The sequence below is a fragment of the Belonocnema kinseyi genome, chromosome 4 (genome assembly GCF_010883055.1).
Source record: "Belonocnema kinseyi isolate 2016_QV_RU_SX_M_011 chromosome 4, B_treatae_v1, whole genome shotgun sequence".
Classification (NCBI taxonomy): domain Eukaryota; kingdom Metazoa; phylum Arthropoda; class Insecta; order Hymenoptera; family Cynipidae; genus Belonocnema; species Belonocnema kinseyi.
This window is the reverse complement of record NC_046660.1, coordinates 8,132,989-8,150,275: the sequence shown is the minus strand read 5'-3', so window position 1 is coordinate 8,150,275 and position 17,287 is coordinate 8,132,989. Positions and strand designations below refer to the sequence as shown.

At 23.0% G+C, this 17,287-nt stretch overlaps 1 protein-coding gene across 1 annotated transcript in view; it reads left to right on the top strand.

The window, feature by feature from the left end:
- LOC117171782 (protein YIPF5) overlaps positions 1-7,941 on the top strand; it is a 9,142-nt gene extending 1,201 nt beyond the window's left edge. The window contains exon 2 of the mRNA XM_033359391.1: positions 6,848-7,941. Coding sequence (XP_033215282.1) covers positions 6,848-7,407 — 560 coding nt within the window. The 3' untranslated portion in view covers positions 7,408-7,941. The remainder of the gene's footprint in view (positions 1-6,847) is intronic.
- Positions 7,942-17,287: the final 9,346 nt, after the last annotated feature.

The following is a 17,287-nucleotide window of genomic DNA, read 5'->3' as shown; positions in this document are numbered from 1 at the left end:
AATAATAAAATTAATAACTTTTATAATATTTATAAATATATAAATAAATATCTGAATATTCATTTAAAATCAGTAATTATGAATTAAATATTCAAAAATAAACAAAAAAACTAAACTTTCAACTTCAAAATTGTAATTTTTCTATATAAAAAAAATTTAATTTGTAACTCAAATTGTTGAATTTCAATATATAAATAACAATTAAACACCTGTTATTCTCAGAAAAAATCCGAGTAAGTTGAAGAAATTTTCACAAGTTTTGAACAAATTCAAAATTAGTAAAAAATTTTAAATCGAATATAGATTTTGGCAAATTTCGAACAAAAAATTTCAAACATTTTTAAGGATTTTGACAGGACTTTAAGGAAATTTGGTCATTTTTTCAGGATTAAAAAAAATTGGAATTATTTTAAAAGATTTTTAGAAATTCTGAAAAAAATTTTAAAAATAATTTAAAATTTAAAAAAAATTCAAACAGTATGTAAATGTTTCAAGATTTTGAAACAAAATTTTGAACAATTTTAAGGATTTTTAAACTATTTAAAATAAAAATAACTTTTAATTGACGTCGTTTTAAGTTTATAAAATGTTATGTTTATGTTATGTTTATGTTTTGAAATTGCTTAAAATTATATAATTTTAATAAAATTTTAAATGCATTGATTCTTAAATTTAATTTTCTTGGTTTAAAAATTAATTTATTTTGGTAGAAATTTGATCTTTTTTAGTTAAAAACGCAAATTTTTGGTTGGAAATTAATCACTATTGGTTGATAATTCAACTGCTGGATTGAAATTTAAGTTTTTGTTAAAAATTGCTATTTTTTAAATTGAAAATTCAACAATTTGGTATAAAAAATTTTCATTATTTACTAAAAAATATTTGTCAGTTGAAAATTCTTTTTTGATTTGAAAATTCATCGCTTGTCGTAGAAATTTTATCTTTCTTGCTAAAAAAATGCAACTTTTTGGATGAAATTTAATTTATTTTCGTTCAAGATTAAAGTATTTTATTAAAAATGTTTTTTTTTTTGTTGAATTCAAACTCTTTTTGTTTAAAAGCTTATAATTTTAGGTTGAAAATTAAAAAATTCGGTACAAAATTTTTTTTCTTTCTTGGTAAAAAATGAAACTATTTCTTTGAAAATGAATCTATTTTGTTGAACATTCATATTTCTTGGGTTGAAAATTCAAAAATTTGATTAACACATATCCTCTATCTTTATTGAAAAATATTTCTTGGTTGGAAATTCGTCTTTGTTTTGAAAATTCATCTCTTTTCGTAGAAATTTCATCTTTCTTGGTTGAAAGTGAAATTTTTCAGTTGGAAATTAATCTTTTTTGAATGAGAATTCGACTGCTTGATTGAAATTTTAAATTTGTGTAAAAAATTTATATATTGTTTTTTTTTTTTTTATTTTAAATTAAACAATTCGATTAAAGAAATTTTTTTTCTTTTCTTTAAAAGTTGTTTCTGGTTTAAAAATTCATTTCTTTTGATATAAATTTCATATTTCTTTGAAAATTAATATTTTTTGGGCTGAAAATTCAACAATTTGGTTAGAAAATTTTTTTTCTTTACTGAAAAATCTGTTTTTGTTGGAAATGCAATATTTTTTGTTTGAAAATTCATCTTTTTTCGTATAAATTTCATTTTATTTGAAAATTATAAGCTAATATGAAATCAATTTTTTTTTTCAAATGAAAAATATAACTTCCATTTTCTGTTGAAATTTACTTTTTTTTCTAGTTTTAAATTGATCTATTTGGTTGAAAATTGGTCTTCTTTAATGGAAAATTTACTTTTTTTTTTTAGTAAAATTCATGTAATTTGTTGAAAAATTGTATTTTTCCTTTGAAAATTTGATCTGTTTGGTTAAAAATTCGAGTATTCCAGTTAAATATTCATCATTTTAGTTGAAAATTATCAGTTAAGATGAAACTAATTTTTTTTCAAATTAAAAATATAACTTCAATTTGCTGTTGAAAATTAGTTTTTTTTCTAATTCAAAATTCAATTATTTCTTTGAAAATTGGTCTTCTGTAATGAAAAATTGTATTTTTTTAAATTAAAATTCATGTAATTTGTTGTAAAATTGTATGTTTTGTTTGAAAAATTGTATTTTTCATTTGAAAATTCATCTTTTTTGTTTTTTTGTTTTTTTTTGTATTTCAAAACTCAACATGTTTAGTTGAAAATTTCTTTTCTCGAATTGTAAATTCAACAATTTAATTATAATTTATGTATTTTGCAGAAAAATTGAATTTTTTTTTGTAGAAAATTAATCTTATTGGTAAAAAATGCATTTTTTTGTTGTTATAAAATCAAATATTTCAGTTAAATATTCATTATTTTAGATAAAAATTAATTTTTTCTTACCAAAAATGTATCTTCCTTTTTCTGTTGAAAATTGATTTTTTTCAGCTCAAAATTGATCTATTTCGTTAAAAAAATCATGTATTTTGCTGAAAAATTATATTTTCGATAGAAAATTAATCTTTTTGTTTTAAAATTAATCTTCTTGGTTAAAAATTCATCTTTTTGGTTAAAAATCCATAATTTGATTTGAAAATTATCTGTTAAGATGAAAATTAATTTTTTTTTTCTACTAAAAATGTAACTTTTAAATTTTCTGTTGAAAAATTTTGTTTTTATTATATTTCAAAATTCAACTATTTGGTTTAAAATTGGTCTCCTCTAATTGAAAATTCAACAATTTCATTATAATTCGTGCATTTTGCTGAAAAGTTGAATTTTTTTGGTAGAAAATTAATTTTTTTGTTTGAAAATTAATCTTGTTGGTTCAGAGTTAATTTTTTTTCGTTATAAATTCAAGTATTTGAGTTAAATATTCATAATTTTAGACAAAAATGCATTTTTTCTTACAAAAAATGTATCTCTTCCGTTTTCTGTTGAAAAATTGATTTTTTTCTTGTTCAAAATTCATGTATTTTGCTGAAAAATTTTATTTTTCGTATAAAATTAATCTTTTTGTCTAAAAATTAATCTTATTGTTTGAAAATTCGTCATTTTTGTTGAAAATTTGTCTCCTTTGATTGAAAATTCAAATATTTCGTAAAAATTTATGTATTTTGTTGAAAACTTATATTTTTTGATCATTTTATTTAAAAATTTATTTATATTGTTATTTTTGGCTCTGTTGATTTAAAGAATGTTTAGAATGAACTTCATGATTTAATAAAATAATTAAATAATAATAAAAAATAATTAATGAATTAATTTAATCAAATACATTCTTCTGTTAAAATTAATTTCTCAAAATAAAAAGTTTAAAAATTCGTATGGAAACTTTTTTTATTGTTTTCAAGCTTTTGAAAATCCTTAGAAAACTTAAAACATTATTTTTTAGGAAAAATATTAAAATTCATAAAAAAAACCATTAAGTTTAACCATGTTTTTTGCAATTGAATTTTTTCTGACCTTCGCTTCTTACAAATTTTTTAAAAATTATTTTATTTTAATAAATGTCTGCTTATTTTTTTCCGGGAAAAATTTCTAAAACTGCTATTTCCAATTTAAAAAAAAAAACTAAATAATCTTAAAATATAATTATTTGCTTAAAAAATGTATTATTAATAAAAAATGTTTATTTAATATAATGCCAGATTAAAACTTCATAAACTATTGAAAATTTATTTAAATTAAACATTTATTTATTCATACGATAATTGAAAATTGTCTTTTATTTTGAAGAAATAATTTGAAGATAATATTCAAAAAGATTGAAAACGATTTCTAAAATTGTCAAAACAATTTTCCATTTTACAGGATTAAAAAAAACGAGATAGATTTCGAAACATTATAAAAGATATTTAGAAGTTCTGAAAAAATTTCAAAAATAATTGAAAATTTGAATAAATGTAAAACAGCATATAGATGTTTTAAGATTTTGAAATAAAAATTAGAAGCTTTCTAAAGATTTTTAAACTATTTAAAATGAAAAAATTTTCACTTTTAATTTAAAAAGTGTTGAGTTTACAACAAAAATTTAATTTTTAACCCAACAAACATGAAATTTCGACCAAGACAATTATTTTTTTGCACTAAAAAAAGGAATATTTTCAAGTAAGAAACATCAATCTTAAAAAAATGGAAACATTAAATTTTCAGTTCAAAAATTAATAAAGATTACTAAAATTTGAATTTTTCAATCAAAAAGACAAATTTTCAGAAAAAATAGTTTTCATTGAAATTTCAAGGGATTTCAAAAGTATTAAAAGGATTTGAAATATTTTAGGATATTTTAAAAGATTTAAATTCTTTTTTCTTCGCATTTCATTTAAAACTTACTCAATTCAATGAATTTTTTAAATGTTTTTGAATATTTTTGTATTCACTTTTAAATTCAGTTAGATTTTTCAAATGAATTTGATCTAATTCTTCTCACTTTTCTTAAATCTCCTTTAAATTCACTTACATTTAATTGTAAACAATCAATTTTTTTTGGATTATAAAAAAAATTTCCAATTCATTTGAATTTTTAAAAGTTCCTTTTCTCAATATATACTAAATTCCGTTAATCTCACCTTGAATTCTTAGACATTTCATCAATTTCTGTAAAGTTTTCTTCATATTTTTAAATTTTTATTAATTCATCTGTTTTTTTTTTTGAAATTCATCTGGAATTTTAAAGAATTTCATCGAATTTTTCCCGGTTACCTCTAATTTCCTCTAAATTTATTTCAAGTTTACGGAAATTAATAGAATTTTTTGACTCTAAGTTGATTCAAAATTTACGGAAATTAATGAAATTTTGTATTTAAAAAAATTGTATAATTCATTTTATTTCTTTTAAATTTAACTTGAATTGCCTCGTTAATTTCACTTTCGTCCCGCTCATTTTACTTTCGCCCGCTAATTTTACTTTCGCCTCGCTGATTTTACTTTTAGCTCGCTAATTTTACTTTCGCTCTCTGATTTTACTTGTGTCCCGATAATTGTATTTCGCCCCGCTGATTTTACTTGCGCCCCGCTAATGTTACTTTCGCCTCGCTGATTTTACTTGCGACCCGCTAATGTTACTTTCGCCTCGCTAATCTTACTTTTGCCCCGATAATTTTATTTTCGCCACGTTAATTTTACTTTCGCCCCACCGATTCTACTTTCGCCCCGCCGATTCTACTTTCGCCCCGCTCATTTTCCTTTCGCCCGCTAATTTTACTTTCGCCTCGCTGATTTTACTTTTGCCTCGCTAATTTTACTTTCGCTCTCTGATTTTACTTGCGCCTCGCTAATGTTACTTTCGCCTCGCTGATTTTACTTGCGACCCGCTAATGTTACTTTCGCCTCGCTAATCTTACTTTTGCCCCGATAATTTTATTTTCGCCACGTTAATTTTACTTTCGCCCCGCTGATTCTACTTTCGCCCCGCTAATTTCACTTTTGCCTGCTGATTTTACTTTCGCTTCGTTAATTTCACTTTCGCCCCGCTCATTTTCCTTTCGCCCGCTAATTTTACTTTCGCCTCGCTGATTTTACTTTTGCCTCGCTAATTTTACTTTCGCCCTCTGATTTTACTTGTGTCCCGATAATTGTATTTCGCCCCGCTGATTTTACTTGCGCCCCGCTAATGTCACTTTCGCCTCGCTGATTTTACTTGCGACCCGCTAATGTTACTTTCGCCTCGCTAATCTTGCTTTTGCCCCGATAATTTTATTTTCGCCACGTTAATTTTACTTTCGCCCCGCCGATTCTACTTTCGCCTCTCTAATTTCACTTTCGCCAGCTGATTTTACTTTCGCCTCGTTAATTTCACTTTCGCCCGGCTCATTTTACTTGCGCCCGCTAATTTTACTTGTGCCCCGCTAATTTTACTTTTGCCTCGCTAATTTTACTTTCGCCCGCTGATTTTACTTGTGTCCCGATAATTGTATTTCGCCCCGCTGATTTTACTTGCGCCCCGCTAATGTTACTTTCGCCTCGCTGATTTTACTTGCGCTCCGCTAATTTTACTTGCGCCGCGCTAATTTTACTTTCGCCCCGCTGATTACTGATATACTATAATTATTAATTTATTTATTAGCCTCGCTAATTTTACTTTCGCCTCGCTAATTTTACTTGTGAGCCGATAATTGTATTTCGCCCCGCTGATTTTACTTGCGCCCCGCTAATGTTACTTTCGCCTCGCTGATTTTACTTGCGCTCCGCTAATTTTACTTGCGCTGCGCTAATTTTACTTTCGCCCCGCTGATTACTGATATACTATAATTATTAATTTATTTATTAGCCTCGCTAATTTTACTTTCGCCTCACTAATTTTACTTGTGTCCCGATAATTGTATTTCGCCCCGCTGATTTTACTTGCGCCCCGCTAATGTTACTTACGCCTCGCTAATTTTACTTGCGCCGCACTAATTTTACTTTCGCCCCGCTGATTTCACTTGCGCCCCGTTAATTTTCTTGCGCCCCGCTGATTTTACTTGCGTCCGCTAATTTTACTTTTGCCTCGCTAATTTTATTTTTGCCACACTAATTTTACTTTCGCCTCGCTGATTTTACTTGTGTCCCGATAATTGTATTTCGCCCCGCTTATTTTACTTGCGCCGCGCTAATTTTACTATCGCCCCGCTGATTTTACTTGCGCCCGCTAATTTTACTTGCGCCCCGCTAATTTTTTTTATGCCCCGCTAATTTTATTTCGCCCCGCTAATTTTACTTGCGCCCCGTTAATTTTCTTGCGTGCCGCTGATTTTACTCTCGCCGCGCTAATTTTACTTTTGCCCCGCTGATTTTGCTTGCGCCCCGCTAATTTCACTTTCGTCCCTCAAATTTCCGGGAAATATATGCGCTTTCGGTCGAGAGTGAAATAAAATTAATTTATTTCTAGGTACAAGTGATTTTACAGAGGGAGAAGAGGAACCGCCGCTTTTGGAGGAGTTGGGTATAGATCCAGACAGAATTGTACAAAAAACTCTGGCCGTGCTAAATCCGTTTCACCGTCGAGGACAGACGGACGATGCGAACTACCTCCTGCAGGATTCCGATTTGGCTGGCCCAGTCGCCTTCTGCCTCGTCCTTGCAGCTTTTCTCCTTCTGGCCGGATCGAAAGCGCACTTTGGCTACGTCTACGGCCTCGCAGTCACTTCCTGTCTGCTTATGTACATTCTCCAGTCGCTGATGAGCAACGCTGGCAACATTACACTTTCGTCAGTCGCCTCGGTTCTCGGATATTGTTTGTTGCCTGTGGTTGGCTTGGCGGGACTCGCCATTTTCACCTCGCTCCGAGGTCCAATCGGACTGATTCTTTCGGCGCTCACCGTCGGCTGGGCTTCCCTTTCGGCGTCGAGATTATTTTCGGCAATGTCCGGCGAGGACAAGCAGCGTCTCCTCATCGCTTATCCGTGCGTTCTTCTCTACGGCGTCTTCACTCTCATCATCATATTTTAAAAGAACTGATCTCGACGTTTTGCTTCTTTTTTTTCTCTATTTTTCCCTAAAATTGTATAATATTTGAGTTTAATTTATTATAGGTTTCGCAATCTTTCACCCTCGTTTTTCAAAAGTTCCCTTTTTTCTATTTTCTAAAAACTCAGATGAGTCTTTTGTAAGGTAATAATTTATATTTTTTTTTCTCTAGTTTTAAAGTTTCATTTAAAATTTGATTATTTAGTAAATTATAAATGATTGGTTTGAAAAAAAAAGAGTAAATAAAAATGAAAACTGATAAAAGTTCAATATCGGCAATAAAAAAAACTTTAGCTAAATATTTCTTACAAAATCGGAGAAAGGGACCCGTGAAGTGCTTGAAAGATTAGTTTTTCTTTTATTTTGAGAAAATTTTGCCCTGTGAAGCCTGCGATTATAATCGTAAATTTTGTACTCTGTGAGAGTCAGATAAATTATTTTTGTAAATAATGTGGTTAAATGTACGATAAGAATTCCACCTATCATCGTCAATGAGAAATAAAAAAATCGAACTTATTTTTCCAGTTTGAACTTTTTCTCTAGAATAATTTAATTAATTTTAGTATATGTATAGCATAGGAGAAAATCAACAAATTATAGATTTTATTCTGTAATTATATTCTATAATTATTAATTTATAGACTTAAATTATAATTATAGAAATTTTTTTCAGAATAATTTATATAATTTTAGTAGAGGTATAGTATAACTGAAAATTAAAGAATATAGATTTTATTCAATAATTATATTCTATAATTATTAATTTCTAGAATCAGATTATAATTATAGAAATTTTTTAATTTTTAATGTTTCCTATTTAAAATTAGGTGTTGAACGATTTTTCAAAGAATAATTTAATTAATTTTAGTATAGGTATAGTATAGGTGAAAATTAACAAATTATAGATTTTATTCTATAATTATAGAAATTTTTTGTCCGAATAATTTATATAACTCTAGTAGAGGTATAGTATAGGCAAAAATTAACAAATTATAAATTATATTCTATAATTATTAATTTCTAGAACTATATTATAATTATAGAAATTTTTTTCAGAATATTTTATATAATTTTAGTAGAAGTATAGTATAGGTGAAAATTAAAGAATTATAGATTTTATTTTATAATCATATTCTATAATTGTTAATTTCTAGAATTATATTTAAATTATAGAAAATTTTTAATTTTTAATGTTTCCTATTTAAAACTAGGTGTTGAACGTTTTTTTAAAGAATAATTTAATTAATTTTAGTAGAGGTGTAGCATAGGTGAAAATTAACAAATTATAGATTTTATTCTATAATTATCCATTTCTAGAATTATATTATAATTATAGAAATTTTTTTCAGAATAATTTATATAATTCTATTAGAGGTACCGTATAGGTAAAAATTAACAAATTACAGATTTTATTCTATAATCATATTCTATATTTGTTCATTTCTAGAATGATATTAGAGTTATAGAAATTTTTGTTTAGAATAAATTATATAATTTTATTAGAAGTATAGTATAGGTGAAAATTAAAAAATTATAGATTTTATTCTATAGTCATGTTCTATAATTGTTAATTTCTAGAATGATATTAAAATTATAGAAATTTTTGTTTAGAACAATTTTTATAATTTTAGTAGAGGCATAGTATAGGTGAAAAACAACAAATTATAGATTTTATTCTATAACTATATTATATAATTATTCAATTCTAGAACTATATTTATAATTATAGGAATTTTTACATTTTTAATGTTTCCCATTTAATATTACGTTTTGAAATTTTTCTCTAGAATAATTAAATTAATTTTAGTATATGTATAGTATAGTTGAAAATTAAAGAATTATAGAGTTTATTCTATAATTATTAATTTCTAGAATTACAATAAAATTATAGCAATTTTTTTAAAGAATTATTTAATTTATTTTAGTGGAGGTAATATATAGGTGAAAATAAAAAATATAGATTTTATTCTATAATTATTTATTTTTAGAATTATATTATAACTATAGAAATTTTAAAAATTTTTAATGTTTCCTATTTAAAATTAGGTGTTGAACGGTTTTCTAAAGAATTATTTAATTAATTTTAGTAGAGGCATAGTATAGGTGAAAATTAAAAATTATAGATTTTATTCTATATTATTAATTTCTAGAATTATATTATAATTATAGAAAATTTTGTTTAGAATAATTTATATAATTTTAGTAGATGTACAGTATAGGTGAGAATCAGAAAATTATAGATTTTATTTTATAATTATATTCAAGAATTATTAATTTCTAGAATTATAATTATAGAAAATTTTTAATGTTTCCTATTTAAAACTAGGTGTTGAATGGTTTCCCGAAGAATAATTTAATTAATTTTAGTAGAGGCATAGTATAGGTCAAAACTAAAAAATTATAGATTTTATTCTATAATTATTAATTTCTAGAATTATATTATAATTATAGAAATTTTTACATTTTTAATGTTTCCCATTTAAAGTTACGTTTTGAAATTTTTCTCTAGAATAATTAGATTAATCTTAGCATATGTACAGTATAGTTGAAAATTAAAGAATTATAGATTTTATTTTATAATTATTAATTTCTAGAATTATATTAAAATTATAGAAATTTTTTAAAGAATAATTTAATTAATTTTAGTAGAGGTATAGTATAGGTGAAAATGAAAATATAGATTTTAGTCTATAAATTATATTCTATAATTATTTATTTCTAGAATTATATTATAATTATAGAAATTTTTTTTAGAATAATTTAATTAATTTTAGTAGAGGTATAGTATGGGTGAAAATAAAAAATTATAAATTTTATTCTATACTTATATTCTATAATTATTCATTTCTAGAATTATAATATAATTATAGAAAATTTTTAATGTTTCCTACTTAAAACTAGGTGTTGAACGTGTTTTAAAAGAATAATTTTATTAATTTTAGTATAGGTGAAAACTAACAAATTATATTCTATAATTATTCATTTCTAGAATTATATTATATTTATAGAAATTTTTCTCAGGATAATTTATATAATTCTAATAGAGGTATAGTATAGGTAAAAATTAACAAATTAAAAATTTTGTTCTATAATCATATTCTATAAATGTTCATTTCTAGAATTATATTAAAATCATAGAAATTTTTGTTTAGAATAATTAAATGATTTTATTAGAGGTATAGTATAGGTGAAAATTAAATTTTTTTAGATTTTATTCTATAATTATATTCTATAATTATTAATTTCTAGAATCATATTATAATTATAGAAATTTTTTAATTTTTAATGTTTCCTATTTAAAATTAGACGTTGAACGGTTTTTTAAAGAATAATTAAATAATTTTAGTACGGACATAGTATAAGTGAAAAAATTATAGATTTTATTCTATAATTATTAATTTGTAAAATTATATTAAAATTATAGAAATTTCTTTTTAGAATAATTTAAATAATTTTAGTAGAGGTATAGTATAGGTCAAAATTAAAAAATTATAGATTATATTCTAAAACTATATTCTATAATCATTCATTTCTAAAATTATAATACAATGATAGAAAATTTTTAAGTTTTAATGTTTCCCATTTATAATTAGGTTTTAAACGTCTTTTTAAATTTTAGAATAATCTAATTAATTTTTTTATTTCAGGAAGAATTGTCTTAATTAGTTTTAATGATAAATTATGGTTTTTAATGCAATAGCAATTCAAAATTCTAGAATTTTAGAAGCTTTTACTTTTAAAGATTCAATTCAGTTTTTAATTTTTAAATTATCAAATTTTAATTGCTTTGAATTTAAAATAATTCGAATTGAAAAGATGAACTCATTTTTGTTCAGAAATTAAAAATTAGGTTCTTTTGGCCGAGGTTTCACAAATTTTGCTAAAAATTTTTTTTCTCTAGTTTAATTCAACTGTTTTTTTATTCAAAATAAAAAATTTTTCGGATTAAAATATATTTCTTGAAAAAAAATCATCTCTGGTTTCAAAAAATTATTTGGTTTGAAAATTAATTTTTAAAATGTAAAATCAACAATTCCAGTTAAAGATTATCATAATTTTGGTTAAAAATTCATCTCTTGGGCTGAAAGTTGAACGGTTTTTGTGAAAATTGATACTTAAATTGAAAATTGATCTTTTTAAAGATAAAAGTATTCTTTTTTTAATACAAAATTTAACTTTTTGCGTAAAACTTGAACTACTTCGTTAGAAGCTTTCTTTTTGCCTCAAGGTTTATCTTTTTGTTTGCAAATTTATTTATTTTCCTAATTCTTTTTTTATTTATTAAAAAATTAATCTATTTGATTGATGATTCAAAAAGTTTATTAAAAATTCTTTTTTGTTAAATTCAAAAGTTTTTGATTAAAATCGTAAAACTTTTACAAATTGAAATATATTTATATTTCTACAATTTATATTCTTTGTTAAAAATAAATCTTTGGTTGAAAAATGAACTAATTACATTTTTGAACCATTCTGTAAAAAACATATTTTGTTTAATGTTGAAAAATTTAGTTGAAAAATCATTTCTTTTTGGGTTAAAAATTAATTTTTTAAACTGAAAACCCAACAATTCCAGTTGATTAATAATTTTAGTTGAAAATAAATTAATTTTTTTAATATTTAAAAATTCATCTATTTTGATTGAGAATTTACAAATTTTGTTAAAAATTCTACTTTTTTTGTTGTTAAATTCAACTGTTTTTTTTCAGAAATTAAAATGTTTTTTCATTGATATGATCAATCGTTTGAAAAATGGAACTATTTGTTTCAAAATGTACAATTTCGATGAAAATTCGCCTTTCGTATTTTTCAATTTGAAATTAAAATTCTTAACTGAAAATGTAATTTTTGAAGTTTTAATTGAAAATTGTACTTTTTAGGAAAAAAATAATCTTCTTCGTTTGATATTTCCTCTTCGGGTTTCAAATGCAACCATTTCATTAAAACTTTATTTTTTTGATGAAATCATATCTTTTTTTGTTGAAAATTTAACTATTTGTTTGAAAGTTTATGTATTTGGTTGAAAATTTGACATTTTGGTTTTAAAATTTATCTTTATATTTTGTTGAAAATTTAAATTTTTTCTTAAATACACTTTTTTGTTGCTGAAATATCAGCTATTAAATTTTGTGAGGAAAATTCCGCTTTTTTGGTGGAAAAATAATCTTTTTGCTTGAAATTTCGTTTGCTTGGTTTTAAAATTATTCTTTTTCGGTAAAAAATTGATTTATTTTTGTTTGAAAATTTAATTATTTTGTTGGAAATGTAAATATTTTTTTAAAAATTACATTTTTTGGTTGAAATTCGTGTTTTTTTAAATAAAAAATTAATCTTGGTTTAAATTTCATCTTTTTCGTTTTCAAATTCATTTCTTTCGTTAGAAATTTAATATTTTAAAAGAACTGATCACGAATTTGTGCTTTTTTTCTTTCTTGATATTTTTTGCTAAAATGATCTAATGTTCGGCTAAAATTGATTTCAGATTTCGCACTCTTTCACCCCCGTTTTTCAAAAGTTCACTTTTTTTCGATTTTCAAAAAACTGATCTGTATTTTTTAATTTTTTTCATGTTTTAAAGTTTAATTAAAAATTTATTTTTTAATTTAGTAAATTATAAATTTATTGTTATATAAGAGATAATTTCGATAAAAAAGTTAAAAAATTAACTCAGTAAAAAAAGAGTAAATAAATAAAAAATTAAAACTCATAAAAGTTGAAAGAGTAAATAATGTGGTCAAATTTACTATAAGAATTCCACCTTCATCGTCAATGCGATTCTATAATTATTCAGTTCTAGAATTTTATTATAATTACAGAAATTTTATCATTTTTAATGTTTCCCATTTAATATTATATTTTGAATAATTTTTTAAGTATATTTCAATTATTTTTTTATTTTTTACTTTAGGAAGATTTGTGATAATTAGTTTTTATGTTAAATAATGTTTTCTAATGCAATTAAAATTTAAAATTCTGGAATTTCAGAAGCTTAGACTTTGAAAGATTCAATTTGTTTAAAAATTAAAAATGAAGTACTTTTAGCTTTGGTAAAATTTGAATCACTACTTTCAAAAGTTTTGTTGTTGTTGGAGGTTCATATGCTTGTTTGAAAATTTACATATTTGGTTAAAAATTCGTTTTTTTAATTATTTAGGAACTAATCTATTCTTCTGAATAATTAAAAAGTTTTGATAAAAATTCTTTTCTGTTTGCATTCAACTGCTTTTGATTAAAAATAAATAACATTTTTAAATTGAAATATATAGGTCTACAATTTAATTATTTGTTGAAAATTAATCTTGGTTAAAAATTGAACTAATTGTTTAAACCATTTTGTTAAAAAATCTTTTTTTTTGTTAAAGATTGATAACTTTAGTTTAACAATCTCATTGAATTAAAGTTTAATAATTTTTTGATAAATAATCTTTTTTAATTTTAGGAAGCTTTGACCTAATTAGTTTTAATTTTAAATTATGTTTTTTAATGGAATAACAAGTTAAAATTCAAGAATTTTAAAAGCTTTGACTTTGAAAGATTCAATTTTAAATTATCAAATTTTAATCGCTTTGAATTGAAAATCATTCAAATTAAAAAGTTGAAAACTCTTTTTTTTTTTGTTTAAAAATTAATTTCTTTTTGTTGAGTATTCAAAAATTTGGTTAAAAATTTTCTTCTTTAGTCGAATTCAACTATTTTGTACTCAAAATTAAAATCAAGTTTGAATCGTTTCATTAAAAAGTAATTTTTTTGTTTAAGAATAATAGCATTACTTGCAAAGTTATCTCTGGTTGAAAAATCTTTTTTTGTTTGTGTTCTGCTTTTAAAATAGTGAAATTTTATTTTATTTTTAATTTTCAATGTGAAATCTGAAAATCGTCCGATTTTTAGTTAAAGATTTAAAGAAATCATTTCAAATTGAAAAAATGTTTAATTGGAAAGTTAAAACAAACATAATTTTGAAGGATAATTTTTTTAGAAAACATAAATTATTTTTTTTTATTTGAGGAAGATTTGGCTGATCATGTTTTAATGTTAAATTATAGTTTTTAATGCAATAACAATTTAAAATTCTAGAATTTCAGAAGCTTTGACTTTGAAAGATTCAATTTAGTTTCTCAATTTCAAATTGTTGAATCTTAATCGTTTCGAATTTAAAATAATTCGAATTGAGAAGATGAAAACTCATTTTTTTGTTTAAAAATTCAAATTAAATTACCTTGTCTGAGGATTCATGTTTGGTTACAAATTGAGCTACTTACATTAAGTTTAAACCGTTTTGTTAAAAAATAATTTTTTTCAAGAATAATAAAGTTAACTTTTAAAATTATATCTGATTAAAAAAGTATTTCTTGTTGTTGAAAATTAATTTTGCTAACTGTAAAATCAACAATTCCAGTTAAAGATTTATAGTTTTAGTTAAATACTCATCTTTTTATCTGAAACTTGAACTATTTTCGGTAAAATTAATATTTAAAAATTTTAAATTGACCTTTTTAATTAAAAATTAATCTTTTTTAATAAAAAATTTAGCTACTTGGGTAAAAATTAAACTACATCATTAATTGTTTTTGCTTGAAGCTTCCTTCATCTGTCTGTTGGCAAATTGAGAGATTTTGTTGAAAATTCATTTTTTATTTATTTAAAAATTCATCTATTACTTGTTGAAATTTCATCTTTTTGTTTTTCTGATTTATAATTTTTTTTAGTTTTGAAGTTCAATTTAAAATTTATTTATTAATTAAGAAAATGATGAATTAATTAATAAATAAGAGATAATTTCGATAAAAAAATTAAAGCAGTAAATAATGAGGAAATAAATAAAAAATAAACTCATAAAAGTTGAAGATCGGCAATAAAAACAACTATTTTGAGAAAATTAAGTCCTGTGAATCGTTCAATTTTATTCGTTAATTTTGTACTCTCTGAGAGTCAGATAAATTATTTTTTTCAATAATGTGGTTTCAATTTCAAATTGCCAAATTTTAATCGCTTCGAATTTAAAATTATATATTTTTTAAAATTATTTTTTAATTATTTTGGTTGAGGTTTCATAAATTTGGTTAAAAATTATTCTCTGGTCTAATTCACCTGTTTTTTATTCAAAATTAAATTTTGTTTTGGTTAAAATATATTATTATGTCTACAATTTCATTATTCGTTGAAAATAAATTTTTGATTGAAAATTCAACTACTTTGTTCAAGTTTGAACAGTTTTGTTAAAAAAATAATTTTTTCGTTTAAGATTAATGACAGTACTTGAAAAATCATCTTGGATGGAAATTATTATAATTTTTTAAAGCATTAATTATTCAAACGGAAAAAGCGATAATTCCTGTTAAAGGTTTACAATTTTAGTTGAAAATTCATCTTTCGCTGAAATTTGAACTATTTTCTTGAAATTTGATATTTTTAAATTAAAAATGGATATTTTTTTAGTTAAAAATGGAGCTTTAAAAATGGGCCTTTTTTTAGTAAAAAATTTAGCTACTTGGGTAAAAGTGGAACTATTTCGTTAACAATTTTTTTTTGCTTGAAGGTTTATCTGTTCATTTGCAAGTTTACACATTTTGCTGCAAATTCGTTTTTTCTTTAGTTAAAAATTAAAAATTCCCCTATTTTGGTATATGAACAAAAAATTGTATAAAAATTCTTTCTTCTTTAAATTCAAATATTTTTGATTAAAAATAAAAAATCTTTTCTAATTGAAATATATTTATGTGTCTAGAATTTATATTATTCGTTGAAAATAAATGTTTGATTGAAAATTGAACTAATTGGTTTAAACTTGAATCATTTTGTTAAAAAACAATTTTTTTTTTGGTTTATTTATGATTGATAACTTTAATTTAAAATTAATCGTTTCTTTTTTGGTTAAAAATAAATTTTTCGCCTGAAAAACCATCGATTCTAGTTGATTATTAATTTTAGTTTAAAATTAAGCTCTTTAAGTGAAAGTTTAACTATTTATTTTAAAAATAATCTTTTAAATGAAAAATTTACGTGAAAGTTTAACTACTTTAATAAAGATTTATTATTTTTTTGTTTGATAAAGTTTAATCTATTTTTCTTCTTAAAAATTTACATATTAGGTTGAAAATTCGTCTATTTTTAATTCTTCAAAAATGTATCTATTTTATTTGAGGATTGACAAATTTTGCTAAGAATTCTTCACTTTCGATTAAATTTAATTTGTACTCAATCAAAATAGATGAATTTTTAAATGATTAAAAAAGACGTTTTTTAACCAGGTATGTAAATTTAGAAAAAGAAAAATAGATGATCCTTCGTGAAAATTTTTTTTTAAAGAAGTTCATTTTTTATCTAAGTAGCTACATTTTCAATTAAAAAATCGTTTTTTTTTGTTCCAAAATTAATTTTTTTGGTTGAAATTTCTTCGTTTTCGTTTGCAGATTTATTTATTTCGGTAGAAATTTAATATTTTTTGGTTGAAACATCAACTAAAAGTTTTAAAATCCATCTTTCTGGGTGCAAATTTCATATTTTTTTGTTAAAAATTTAACTATTTTCTTGAAACTATTTTCTCTCATGTCTGGCCAGGATAAGGCTTTTTGCTTTTTTCTATTTTTCGCTAAAATTGTATAATATTCGAGTTCAATTGATTTCAGGTTCCGAAGTCTTTAGCTCCTTTTTTCAAAAGTCCCCTTTTTTCAGAGAATTTACTTGAAATACCGATTTTTTGAGTTTTTGCGATTTTATTAGTAAATTTTGTACTCCCCAAGAGTCAGATAAATTATTTTTGTAAATAATGTGGTTAAATGTACTACAAGAATTTCAGCTGTCATCGTCAATGAGAAATAAAAAAATGGAACTAATTATTCCGCTCTTAAAATAATGAAATTTT